Genomic DNA, 13,692 nt, shown 5'->3' with positions numbered 1-13,692 from the left:
AGGGTCTGCCCTCTCGAGCTTGCCTGAGGGGCCATGCTGGAGCCTGGAGTGTGGAGTTGAAACCACTGAACGCACGGGTTTCCCACAGGGCAGGTGGAGGCCTCTCTGTGTCCCTCTTTGGCTCTCGTCCTGGCTGATTTTTCTGGGTACCTGCACTCTTCCTCTTCTGTCCATAAGACACCATCTTGCTCATTATTGTGTAGTTTGGGAGAGTGGTCCTTCAGGCTTTCTGGATGTTGCCTTGCTCCCCTGTGATCTTGCCATTGGCGCTCCACCAGCATCAGGCAGTTTGGGAAAATGGCATAGGTATTTCCTGTTTGTCTGAAGCCATGTATTTTTCGTGGGGCGTATGAAGAAACTGTTCTGGAATCATTATTTGGAATTAATGAATTAATCCTAAATGGAATACTGCTTTGATTTTGATTTTTTTTTCCTGCTAGCCTGAAGGTAAAGTCCCAGGTATCTTTTCTTTGTTTTTATCAGTAGTACTTGGTAACCACATGTTTGAAGTGTTCAGTGTGTGTCATTTTACATCATACTCCAAAACTCCTCAACCCCGTGTCTGTGGATGCGCGTGTTCCTGACATCAGTGGGTGCAGGTGGCTCACTCCGGTCGGGGGCTGATCAAGCAAGGGAGGAAAACCGAGTGGGAAACAGGGGAAGGCAGAGGTTACACACTCAGGACTTGTAAATGCTGTTCTCTGTGGTTGTTAAGTGATGGGGAGTCCTAGACAGACACAGGTGGCCACCTCCCGGTCTGCTGCACTACAGTCTGTGACCAGCAGGAGCCCAGCGAGCGAACCCCCTCCCGCAGCCCCTCCAACGCCACGGCTTCCGGTTCCCTCGTGTGTCCCTTCAGCCGGCGGAAGGGGGAAGTGTGGTCAGGATGGGGTTGGTGCCGGGAGTGATGTGTTCCCAGCAGCTTGAAAGCCGAAACTAAAGGTGAATGATTTCCTAAAGGTGAAATCGAGGAGGGGGCTCTTGTTTGGAGAGGCTCAGCCGTGCACCTGCTGCCTGTTGCTGGAACAGCTTTCCTTGTCACGGGGCACGTCTTGGTTGCATCCATCCCAGAGAGGGCTTACGAGTCATCAGCCTCACGTGAGGCGGTGCTGAGGACACCGTCGTGATTTCTTATGGGGGCAGAGGGGCCGATAGGGACGCCAGCTTCCCAGAACTTAGGGGTGCCAGTTGGTTGCACGAAAGAGAATGTTTTGATAGCCCCTGGGTCCAGAAAGGCCATTTGCTGGAGCCTTCAGAGCCAGCTCCTTACCACCAGGATCTAAGCCACAGTGCACGCTGCAGCTTTGCTGTGGAAGCCAGAGCTGAGCGACTTCGGGATTGCTTTTCTGGTAGAGATTAAGGTCGGAGTGGAACGAGCAGAGGGACGGATGCCTCGATCAGATCTTGAAAAGATGCACAGAAGGCTAGCTGTCTCTGTTCCTCGCTAGCAGAGGTGGTGACGTAGGTCTGACTCCTGCCCTTCCTGTACAGAGTGCTGTCACGGAGCTGTTCCTGGAAAGGAACAGAAGTGGGCAGCGGTCTGGGCTGGCACGTCGTGTAACCCTGTATAGGAGGCGCTCGGCAATCCCCGTGCCCATGTGGGTCATGCTGCTCTTCGTGTTTGTGTGTTTCCAGTTGAAGGAGAAGAGCCAGTCGTGTGGCGGGAACACGGGGCCCATAGAGGAACTGCGCGGGGCCATCTACCTGGCGGAAGAGGCCTGCCCTGGGATCTCAGACACCATGGTGGCCCAGCTCGTCCAGCGGCTGCAGAGGTAACTGTGTCCAGGGAGGAGGGCCCTGCCGTGTCTGCCCCGTGGCTCTCTCTGCCCTTCCAAGGGACTGCTGGTCAGCCCTCTCTGTCTCTGGGGCGCTTCGTTCCCGGTCGGGTGCTGTTAGCTTCCTGCCACACGGTTGAAACAGAATCAAGTTTCAGAATGTTCTGAGTTCTAGAACTCAATCACTGTAAAAGAATGATAGGAATCTGGAAGGACCACAGACTTTGTGAGACTGTAGCTCTTACCACGTAAATGCCCAGTGCCTTTAAAAGGCCCCTGTCTGCTCCTAGTGAGGCAGCCTGACCCTCCGCCAGAGAGGTGTGCTCCTTACCCACGTGTTTGTAACGCGCTTGGTTTTCTGCTTTCAAAGTCAGGCCCACGGTGCCAGAAGTTGGGGCTCGGTGAGTTAGGACATGGGCGTGTTCGCTTCCTCGGGTGCCTAGGCCACTTCTACCCACCCTGGTGCCCGGGAGCCCTGCTGTGTCGGCAGGTGTGGTCTGCCCTGCCTGTGGCCCTGGGGTGGGGGTAGGGGGGACAGCCTGGGCTTCCCCACCCACTCTCAGACTTGCGATAGCTTCCTTGTGACGGTCGCTTCGATGTCACTCCCGCGGAAGGGCAGTCATTTGGGGGGGTTGGAGAGAGTGGAGAGGTGTGGTGTGACCCAGGCTCTGCTCTGCACCCCCAAACCTTTGCCACTTTCCCAAAAGCCAGCCACGTCATGGCTTTGAAATTCACCTCCTTGGGACACCTGGGTGCCTCAGTTGCTTAAGCGTCTGACTTTGGCTCAGGTCATGATCTCATGGCTCGTGGGTTCGAGCCCCCACATCGGGCTCTCTGCTGTCAGTGCAGAGCCTACTTCGGATCCTCTGCCCCCCCTCCTCTGCCCCTCCCCCACTTGAAATCGGTCGCTCGCTCTCAAAAATAAACATTTAAAAAATTTAAAAAAGAAAACAAAAAATACCTTCCAGGTGAATTGTGAATTGTCCAGGCTCCCGAGCCCCTTCCAGAGCAAGGCCGAGCCTCAGTGACAGTGAGGAACACTTCAGCTCTTTCCAGAGAGGCTGCCTTGACAACACATAAAGAAGTTGGGGGCACGTTGGGTTCCTTTTGCCACTTGGAAGTGATGGCCGAAGGGGCTGCCCTCTGGCAGGGGCCGAGCCCTGGTGAAGGGGGACGTAGGGGCCTGGCCTCGCTCCTCCCTGCAGGTTTGTCCCCGCGGCCACAGGCTCCTTTGTAGAAGGTATCTGGCCTTCCCAGCCGGTGCTCGAGGGCTGCTGGAGAATGAGGCCCGTTTACGTGGCCGCCGCCTATTCTGAGGCTGGAAGGACTCTGTTACGCTTTCGGGTTTACCCCCCTCCCCACTGTTGACAGGAACAAATCTGAGGCATAAAGGAAGAGAGAGCTGCAGTCACCCGTCCGCTCACCCGCACAGGGGCTGACAGGTCTGCGTGTGCCGTCCCGCGTGCACGTGCAGGGACGGTTGTGTGGCATTGTTAGAGGGCTCACTGGCTGTTGGTCGTGAGACGATCCTTCTCAGCTCCTTGGCTGCCCCCTGTTCCTTCATAATAACTTAATGGCCACTTTTCTCATTTCTCAGAGCAGTTTGGACTCCCTTCGCTCCCCATTCTAGCTGTGTTTCGAAAATTCCTGTTAAAAGGAGCCCTACAATCACGTGGCTGGTTCTGGTGGTTCTGTGTGTGGTCTTGGTTTGGTTTGCTGCTTTCCTAGTGTCCCTTTTAGGACTCTTTTCCACGTTGTCTCAAACTGCCTGAGATGGTTAGCAGGGATGCCCGCACGTGACCCGCTTTCCCGAGGTTCCGGGGCACGGGGGTGTGGCCTGTGCATTTTTGTTGATCTCTCTGCTCCCTCCTTGGCACTGTGGACCCAGGGGATCTCCACCCGTGCTCTCCAGTAGACAGTGTGAGCCACGCACAGAGCTTCAGGTTTTCTAGTTACCTCATGAGAAAACCGGAAGAGTGGAACAGGTAAAGTTAGTTGTAATAATAGATTTTTTAACCCACTGCTTGCCACATCTTTTCATCATCCACACGTGGTTGGTGCACACTGTTACCGGGGAGGCGTTTCGCACCTGCTTTTTACCAGGTCTTTGCAGTCCGGTGTGTTTTACGCTTCACAGCACGTCTCAGTGTGAACTGGCCACATTTTGGGGTCTCGGCCGCCACTGGTGGGAGCGTTGAGCATCTGTAAGTCAGATGTGATTGCCGCTGTCCACATCACGTTTAAATTTGTACTCGCGGGGCGCCTGGGTGGCTCAGTCGGTTGAGCGTCCGACTTCAGCTCAGGTCATGATCTCGTAGTTTTGTGAGTTCAAGCCCCGCGTCGGGCTCTGTGCTGTCAGCTCAGAGCCTGGAGCCTGTTTCGGATTCTGTGTCTCCCTCTCTCTCTGACCCTCCCCCGTTCATGCTGTGTCTCTCTGTCTCAAAAATAAATAAATGTTAAAAAAAAAATTAAAAAAAAAATAAATTTGTACTCTCCAAACACTAGTCCACGTTCTTTCTTCTGGCCTCCAGACCATTCTGTCTTGTTTTCCTTTCCTTTGTCATGTGCAGACACACTCTCCTCTGCAACCAGCAGAGGACCCTGCTCCTGGGGGGCCCTTAGCTGGGTCCCCACAGGCTTTTTAGCAGGTGCTGTCCATTCACTCCTTGGAGGCTCCCCGAGCTCTTGCTGTGTGTTCCCCACCCAGATGCCACCATGCCACAGTGGCCACTGCTGCTGCCTCGTTCCCGTTTAGCTCCATAAAGGCGGTCCCTCAGTGGATCACCTCAGAAAAAATAAACGATTTTTGTCTAAAGCATTTCAGAGACTTCTGTGTCTTAATTTGAATTAATGCGTGGCTCTTTTTGCATGGCATCAACTCCTCCCATGGCTTAGGCATTTATATTTCTTGGAAAATGAGTTTTAGGATCTGTGGCTGGAGCCTGCTTTTCTTTTTTTTTTTTTTTTTTTAATTTTTTTTTTTTCTTTTTTTTTTATTTATTTTTGGGACAGAGAGAGACAGAGCATGAACGGGGGAGGGGCAGAGAGAGAGGGAGACACAGAATCGGAAACAGGCTCCAGGCTCCGAGCCATCAGCCCAGAGCCTGACGCGGGGCTCGAACTCACAGACCTCAAGATCGTGACCTGGCTGAAGTCGGACACTTAACCGACTGCGCCACCCAGGCGCCCCTGGAGCCTGCTTTTCAAGAAGATCTTCCGTGATCCTTTCTCTGGGAGGGTGCCAAGTATTTTAATGTCTTAAAAGAGGAGCCAGAGGTTGGAATGTTTGACATTCTCTCCATTGAACAGGTCCTCAGCCCTCTCCTGTGACTTGGGCTCTGTTTTGAGGTAGCCGAGGGGATCTTGGCCATAAGAGGACCCCGCTCCTTTTTTGTTTTTATTCCAGGGCAAGATAGTACTGCAGAACTAACAGAAACCAGAAGAAAGTGCCATGACCCCACCAGTGCAGCCCAGTTAGGAATATCAGTTTTGTTCATTGGCTTCCATTGTTCTATACAGATCATAAATTTACCCAACTTTTTACATGTCTCCAAATTAGTGCACATATAAGTTTTTGATGTTCTATAGTATTTAGAATAAATTGTGCATGTGAAACTATACATGTGTACTGCCTGTATAATTTTATGTACATATTAATTTGTGCGTATTTCTCATGTTGCTAAATGTAATTACAATTTTTTTAATTTAAAAAAGTGTTTTTAATGTTTATTTTAGAGAGAGAGAGCAGGGAAGGGGCAGAGAGAGAGGGAGACACAGAATCCAAAGCAGGTTCCAGGCTCTGAGCTGTCAGAGCCCAACGCGGGGCCCAAACCCATGAACTACGAGATCATGACTTGAGCCGAAGTTGCATGCTTAACCGACTGAGCCACCCAGGCACCCCTATAATTACAATTTTTAATCAGTTTAAAAATTTGGTTAGTCTGTCTAACCATTTCTCTACAGTTGGACATCAAAGTTGTTCCCTGTTTTACAATTACAAAAAATCTAAGAGGCAACTTTGTGCAAAATATACAGCTCCTTCTTTGGACTCCATTTCTGAAACAGTTCTAGGAAGTGGATTACGTGAACGAGCATCGATATTTTTGTGGCCAAAATGGGTTTTCTTGTGCCCATCTGTAATCTAGCCATGTGTATGTGTTTGGGTTTTACTGCTTCCTTAATTTTAAAAAATGGACTGTAAGCAAAGCCACGCCATTTATTGTTCTGTTCTTCAATTCTTTCCTGAAGAGACCAAACGTGTTCTCACTTTCCGTTATAGACTTTCAGTTCTTCCATGGACTGAATTTAACCTGTGAAAAGTTGTGTCGAAATCACAGTTTTCTTAGTTTTTATGCATTGTTTAGTGATTAACCCGCTGATATTTGCCTAATTTTTTTTATGACTTGGGCTTGCCCAGCAAAAGTAGGATTTGGGTGGTGGTTTGGATTTTTGCACGGAGGTTACAGAAATGACATTCACTTCTGTTTCTCTTTTTTTTTTCTCCCCCTCTAGATATTCTCTAAGTGGTGGAGGAACTTCATCTCACTGAAATTCCTTTGGCATTTGGGGTTTTGTTTTTCTTTTTTTCCTCTTCATCCTCCTCGTACAAAGTCAACGAGAGCCTTTGCTGACTCGGCTGCAGTGGTGCGCCATCCGGGGGCCGTCCCCCCACCCCGAGCCGCCCGTCCCGGGGCCCCGCGCCGCCCTTTCTCCCGGCCTGCACCGCGTGAAGTCTCCGGCGGGGGGGGGGTGGGTCAGGTCGGCTCCTTCAAGCGATCATTTTATTTTATGGTTCTTGTTTTTAATTTTAGCCAGTGTGCACATATCAAGGAAAGTGTCTTTAAAAACAAAAACAGGCCCTGAAATGTATATGTGGGATCACGATAAGGCCACATCCGAAATGAAACCTCAGGTATCCTGCTTTAAGTTGATCACTCCCCTCCCCGGGAGATGGGGAATCGCTCTGGTGGGTCAGTGTACAGATTGTATATAGTGTTGTTTTTACGGAAACCCTTCTGGCGTGTGTCAGGAGTCACCGTGTACAAATTGGCCGAGTGCTTCTGTAGATAATGTCAGTGGAGTAAATATTTGACAGGCCGTAACTCGAGTCTCTTGCCTTGCCTTTATTACATGTAAATTTTGAATTATGTGATCAGTGATTTGGGTTTTCTTTTGTATCTGCAGGGTTTGCCATTAATGATAATAAGCACCCCTCCTGCGAACACTCTTTGTACCTCCACACACGCACACCGCCCTCTCGTCTGCCCGACAGCCCTCTTGGTCCCCGTAGAGGTTGATTTCCTTTCATTTGATGGTACTATTTCTTAGTGTTTTAAATCGGAACATATCTGGCCTCATGAAGCTTTAATTATTTTAAGTTGCTCCCCGATGAAGTGCTCTCGTCTTAACATTTGTTTGAAATTGTGCCACTGCCAGCCCCGCGCCCACTGCACCGTCCTTTCTGGTAGGATCTCCTGTCGCTCCTTGTGAAACCCGCGTATCATCCTCCCCACCTACAAGTGTCTGAATGCTTACACGAATAAATTTTATAACGCACTTGTTCTGCAGTGTGACTCTTGAAACGTGACTCTTCAGAGGGCAGTGCACCTGTCGTGGAGGTGTGTGAGTGTGTGTGCGTGAGTGTGTGTGAAGAGGGTGAGACACTTCAGCACTTCCAGAAAGAAGAGCCCACCGTGAACCTGCCGCATGTCCGGTCGGCTCCCTCTGCACCGTTCAGAAAAGGAAGGTAGAGCTAAATATTGCTCGTTGTCAAATCGCTCTCTCTTCCCAGGGACCTTAAGGGTTTTCTTTTCTTCAAGGAGCCCGGGTCTGCTCTTTGTCAGCCGGAGGGGTCCGTATTTTTCTGGGCTTGTGGCAGGACCTGGCTTTGCCAAGGTGGGAGGCAGGAGGAAAAATTTCTGGGTCTCTGGGAAGGGACATCGAATTCCTGCAGTAATACTTGACCAGGTGCACGTGGCACTGTTCTGCGTTTGTTGATACAAATCGTTGTCCTCTCTTGCTGGCGTAGCAGTTCTCGAAGGGGAAGACACAGGATTTTGGGAGCAAGGAAGGTACCGGCTAAACTTTGGGATGGAAGGTCTGGCAGGTGCCGACACAGCGGCCTGGAAGTCCCAGGGGAGAGCAGAGGCCCTGGGCCGGAAACGTTTGGGCATGTGCTGCTTGTCTAGATGTGCTGATGGAGTGTAGATTTCAGAGTCTAAAATTAAATCATGATTTCTTAATTAGGAATGGAATGATTGGTTTCTACGAGGGATGCATTTTGGTGGGGGGAAATAGAACTGAATGAATTGCTGACTCTCTGTGTGGGTTTCTGCATCAGGAATATTAACTTGGGTGACGGAACTTGAGAATGTTTCATTCCGTGTTTCAGCAGAATGTTTTGTACGAGCAAACGGTTTGTTTCCCTATGTGAGGCATAAGCCAAAGATCCGTTTTGTCCACCGCGGGAGAATCGCTCAAAGAAGCGAAGCAGTGTTCCCCCGGAGTGGGCGGCTTGTCTGATTGTCAGCCGGCCGGTGCAGACGGCAGCTTTCTGATTTAGAGTTCACTTTGCAGGTGGACAGTGACCTCAAGATCACATGCAAAGCCAGTCTCAGATGGAAGCAGTGGTCCTGCTGACTGGGAGACTGGATTATTCCAGGGAAGCGAATCGGTGTGAAGGGTCAGCACGTGTTCCAGTCGCTAGACCGTAACACACCGAGCCGTCTCCCAGGCAAAGATTAGTCTTTTAGACCTTAAGTGAGTGTCTTCTGTTGATTGAGCTTCTGGGGGGAGATGGGGTTTGGGAGGGTGTGAAAAGTGGCTCTCTTCCCCACGTTCTGGCTGGCTGCTTTCTGTGCACACACAAGCTGAGGTCTGTGCCTCTGAGGGCATGTGGGACCTGTGCCCCCTCAAGGGCCTCGTGACCGGGGGAGGCCGGCGCTGGCGGAGCCACTTAAGTCTTTGTAGGACCAGGGACCGGAGCTACAGTGGAACCCGGCTCAGACAACATCACCTCTGCTGCCCATTAGACCCTCGAGCCCAGCGTCCAGGATGGATTTGCTAGCTCTTGGAGGCCTGTTGATGCCAAGGCCCTGTGGCCACAGCTTGTCCACTTACAGACTGTAGACGGCCGCGGCGCGCCTAGCGTGGGAGAGGCCTGCGTGGAACCCAGCGGCTGCCTTTTGGAAACAGGCAGTGGGCTGTGTCCGGCTGGGTTTTTACGCCTTCTCGAAATCGTCTTTTCTGCGTCCCTGCTGGCCGCACTAATAAGCAAGGTAGCCGCGACTATCTCGATGTAACCACATGCCACACACCTGAATCCAACAGTTTTGTTGTCCAGTTAGTCTTGTGAAGTGTCTAGTTCGTTCTTCATGTGGCATTTGTACCTTGCTTTTGGCAAAACGTGGTCCGTTTATAAACATTTTTATATTTCCTTAAAAAAATATGGCTTCTATATTTCTGCTATAAAACATGGCAATAAACGGGGAGAGTACCGCAGGGCATGTTAAGCACAGGTACTGTATCCCGCAAGGGTCAATAAAGTTCACAGAAAATTAATTGTGTAACTCGGTCTCGTGTGTGTAGAGGGGACAGGCTGAATGGCTCCCCCAGAATTTATGTTAAAGCCCTAGTCCCGCCTCCCCCCCCCCCCCCAAAGCCGCTGCTATTTGGAGGTGGGGCCTTTGGGAGGGAGTTAGGTCATGAGGGTGGAACCCCCATGATGGGATTAGGGACTTTCCAAGAGAGATCCGCCCCCCCCCCCTTGCCCTGCGAGGACACAGCGAGAAGACAGCTGGCCGTGAACCATGCAGGCTCTCGCCAGACACCGGATCTGCCGGCGCCCTGATCTTCCGCTTTCCCGCCTCCAGAACCGTGAGATACATTTGTTTTTTAATGTTTATTATTATTTTTTTTTACCTTTGAGAGAAAACACAAGCGGGGGCAGACAGAGGCTTTGAAGCTGACGGCAGCAAGCCCTGTGGGGCTCGACCTCGTGAACCGCCAGATGGTGACCTGAGCTGACGTCAGATACTCAGCCGACTGAGCCACCCAGGTGCCCCTACGTTCCCGTTTGTAGGCCAGTTTTTGTTACAGGCTGGACTCAGGTACAGTTTGTCTCTGGAACTCCCCATATGTTCCCGGCAGCTTGGGAGCGGTCTCACTTGCCCACGTGACTTGGACCTAACGTTTGCTTTGATGTCACGGGGACACAGAGGTGCTGACGGAACCAGTTGTACCACGGACACGGTTTGGGCTCTTCCCTCGGAGACTCTGAACTAGACCATCTCATCCTCACACCCCGTAGGGTTTAGTGACGGGTGATTGCTACAGAGAGCATTTTCCTGATCTTGCCTGTGCCCTGTCGGCTGCCTGGTGACGGCTTCACCTTCCCAGGGAGTTGGTCCTACCCCTGGGGTGTGGGAGAAACAGCTGGTCTCCAGGGGGCCGCTTGTCACAAAGGAAGTGGAAGCCAGCCCCTCTGTCCCCTTTGCTTCCATCCCTTGGGTTCTAGTCCTTTTATAGCCACGGACCGGCTCCTCGCAAGGTTCTGTCCCCCCAGTTTGGCGGCCACAGACAGACGGTCACAGACCAAGATTCCCGCACGCTCTGTGTGTCTGTTTCGCACCCACCCCTGCGGGACCGGCCACGCCCGCACCTCGACGGCTCCCTCCCCGCAACCCGCCCACCTTAGGCGAAAAGAAAGACCGGACGAGGTTGGTTATGTTTTGCCTTAAAACTTCAATATGCTGGATTGTGGCGTGAGGTATTTTTATTCCCTTTTGTTAGTACTTAAAACCATCTGGTACATGTCGTAAGGCAAATGATTAACATGTCTCGGGCTACTGGTCCATTTGCACATTGATTTGCACATTGCCGTTGCCATGCACGCCAGTCACGGCTCCCCCGCGTCGGGTCATCCTGTGTTTCTTAGGTAAGGGGCTTTCCCAGCTGTGGTGCGGGCACTGGGAGATACTGGTTGGATCGGTCGCCCCCTCTGGACTGTGTCAGAAAGGGTTTAACTAGGGGATAGCAGCCCCCCGCCCTCCACGGAGAACAGGCACACGGACTCTGCCTCGTGGGCGCCAGCCGTGTCCCCTGTGCGGTCTGTCGAGGATGCGCAGTGTGCTACTGGTGATACCCCATGCGGGCGGCGGGGGGGCAGTGAGTATAAAAAGGAGGAAAGAATGTTTTCTGAAGACAGGCACGATATATACTACTATTGAATGTGCAATTCCAAACCACAGTTGCAGGATACAGGTATGACGGGGGCCGCACCCACCCTCCGGACGTCACATCTCACAAATGGCCCTGATTACGGACATACGGGTTCTCATGCTTATGAAACAGCAAACACCACGGCTTAGCATCTTCGGTCGGACACACCACAGCGAGACCGTGGACGTCGTGCTCGGTTTCTGCCTCTCTGAACAGAGCACAACCCGCTACGGTCTGTAAAGAGGAACCGCTTCAACAATTTGGTCAACTTGTGCCAAGAACAGCGTTTCCTTGGAGCGTAAGACCCCAAAGGGGAACGTACTTCGTGTGCTGCAAATTGCTTATTAATCGAAGTAAATCCTACTAACTTGCTACTATTATAAAAGTAGAAAGATTGAAAAAACGAAATCGGAAAATGATCTCATTTTGCTTAAGACTGTGCCATATGTATCACAAACATTGGAAAATCCATTTGTTTTTAAAATGCACCAGCCTATAAGTCAAAAGAATTTTCTTTTTTAAGAAAAAGGAGAGCACTTGCCCTGTCTTTTTTGGTTGAACGGATGTGGTTGTCCTGCTTTTAAGGTGCAGTTTGTGGAAGAAAAACCGTCATTTGGCACTACATCAATGACAACGTTTTAATACTGGCACAAGCTAGAAAGAGCCCACCAGGACAAGGACGGACGAGCCACCAGCGTCCGAGGTGGGAGCACGGTTCCGTTCAGACGACACGAACAGCTTGAAAAGACAAGGTTAAAGACGGTTTTGCGGAGATAGAGGAGAGTTGCTGTGAAACCATGTTTCTGTTTTCCAGACAGGTGTTAATTTTACTAGGCTTCATTAATACAGAGGGAAAGTAAGTGTCTCCCGGGAAAGCAGCCACCGCTCACACCAGCAAACGGGTCCTGCCATCAGTACACGTGGGATTCTTTGTGACTCAGGATGTGGGCACGGGAAGCCGAGCTGGTCGCGCTGCGGATCACCTCCATCCACCTAAGACCAGAAAGCGAAATGACGGTCAAGGGTCACTTGGTCTCGTAAGAGCGTCCCGATACTCAGCGTGCATCGTGACTTACGTGACGTGCAACTCCAGCAGAAGAGTTCCTGAATGAATTCCTGCTACCCAAGTGAACAGAAGCAAGGCTAAGGGTTCCTCTAAGTGCTCCTGAGGAACGGTTTGAGGACCACCAGCCTGGGCACTCATTTTGTAGACCACAGGAAGTGCCCAGGTGACGTGGCAGCACGCTCCACGTGAAGCAGTTGGAGGTGAGGTGGCTTCCTGTTCTCCCTCCTGGACGGTGACGAGCAGCCCGTTATATGCGTTTGGGTAGTTGCGGTGTATTGGCAGCTCTCAACCACCCGGGTGGACAGCGTCTGGAGGTGTTTTGGGTTGTCACGGAGGAGGGGGTGCAAGTGGCCTCTAGTAGGAGGGGCCGGGATGCTGCTGGGCATCCTCTAATGCACAGGACAGGACCCCCCCACCCCTCTGGACAGCCGAATGGACTCCAGGGTCGGCAGTGTTGAGGGGAGGAGGCCCTGCCTCCGTAGAACTGGTAGCAGGGCTTTCAAAAGTCTCTAATCACTGGTCTTTTTAGGATCAGCCCCCTAGTCTAGGTTCTCTGGGCCAGGCTCAGATTTGAGAAGAGTTCTCCGCTGGGCTCGCTTTTCGAGCAGCGTACCTTACGGGGAGGCTTTGACTTGGGTTTTCAACCACCGTGTGGTTGCCGCTGAACTAACGTCGTAACCTATGGGCTCATGGAACCCATGGGGACGAAGGAACACACCGTGTGTGATCAGCATGGCCAGGAGAGACCGTCCTTCCTAAGTGGGCGGGTGACTATTAACTCTGCCCGGACTATGGCCCGAGGACCCCACCACCTGCCCAAGTGGCAGGATGCCATTCCTGGGGGCCCAGAATTCCTACCTGAAATTTTGGGAAAAGTCTGAGGATTGTGGCTCCTGGGCCTCCTTACACCACGTGTTAGTCTTACTAAGAAGGTAACCCTGAGAAACATTAGGATTTCTTCTTTCCTCGAGTGGTCTTCCGGCCCTAGCACAGTCTGGCATATTCTGACTCAATACTCCAGAGACTAAAACAACACGCTCGCTAGATATTTAAAAGCGCACCATGTGTGGCCCTGACACGGTACAGACTAAGGACTGATGTTACTACCCAGGGAAGTCTCAGTTTTACTTGCTTCTATGAAAACAGAAGTGGATATGATGTTAGGCAAAGGGGACGGCCTGCCCTGCCCCCACCAAAGGTCAGGGACATTTTGGAAGTGAGTAAATGCCCAGGCCTGCAGTGGGCAGGGAGTGGCTGCTGCTATAAACCTCGTCCACTTGGCTCACGTGGGAGAAGCCCCGTGGCTCAGGAGAGGGTGGCCTTTTCCTACGGCCGCCTGTGCAGAAGGAAGCGTCATTACCTTTCAAACGTGTACTCGCTTTCGGCCCTGAAGTAGTACACGTGAGACTTGAAATGCAGCTTGAACACGTAGTCTTTGTGGATGTCCTCAGACTCGGAGGGAATGGTGAGTGAGTAGCCGAGCAGAGGCAGGCTTGCCAGGGGGTGATGGTCCTGGACAGAGGCAACAGAAGGGGCTGCAGGTGCTTGGGCCTGAGCAGTGGCTGCCTTCCTCGCAGGCCAGCTAGTGGGACCCTGCGCCTTCATAAGCTTTTTTTTTTTTTTTTTTTTTTT

At 51.7% G+C, this 13,692-nt stretch overlaps 2 protein-coding genes across 5 annotated transcripts in view; one reads left to right on the top strand and one right to left on the bottom strand.

Moving 5' to 3' along the window:
• Positions 1-7,331, top strand: part of STK24 (serine/threonine kinase 24) — a 125,502-nt gene extending 118,171 nt beyond the window's left edge. For both annotated transcript variants that reach the window (XM_049647496.1, XM_049647495.1), the window contains exons 10-11: positions 1,636-1,772; positions 6,288-7,331. In XM_049647496.1, coding sequence (XP_049503453.1) covers positions 1,636-1,772; positions 6,288-6,324 — 174 coding nt within the window. In that variant the 3' untranslated portion in view covers positions 6,325-7,331. The remainder of the gene's footprint in view (positions 1-1,635; positions 1,773-6,287) is intronic.
• Positions 7,332-11,844: 4,513 nt separating this feature from the next.
• FARP1 (FERM, ARH/RhoGEF and pleckstrin domain protein 1) overlaps positions 11,845-13,692 on the bottom strand; it is a 294,004-nt gene continuing 292,156 nt past the window's right edge. For all 3 annotated transcript variants that reach the window (XM_049647489.1, XM_049647490.1, XM_049647488.1), the window contains exons 26-27: positions 13,421-13,572; positions 11,845-11,987 (exon numbers count right to left, since the gene is read on the bottom strand). In XM_049647489.1, coding sequence (XP_049503446.1) covers positions 11,906-11,987; positions 13,421-13,572 — 234 coding nt within the window. In that variant the 3' untranslated portion in view covers positions 11,845-11,905. The remainder of the gene's footprint in view (positions 11,988-13,420; positions 13,573-13,692) is intronic.

This window comes from Panthera uncia, assembly GCF_023721935.1.
Source record: "Panthera uncia isolate 11264 chromosome A1 unlocalized genomic scaffold, Puncia_PCG_1.0 HiC_scaffold_16, whole genome shotgun sequence".
In the NCBI taxonomy this organism is placed as follows: domain Eukaryota; kingdom Metazoa; phylum Chordata; class Mammalia; order Carnivora; family Felidae; genus Panthera; species Panthera uncia.
The sequence above is the reverse complement of the archived record's forward strand: the minus strand, read 5'-3'. Positions and strand labels throughout refer to the sequence as shown.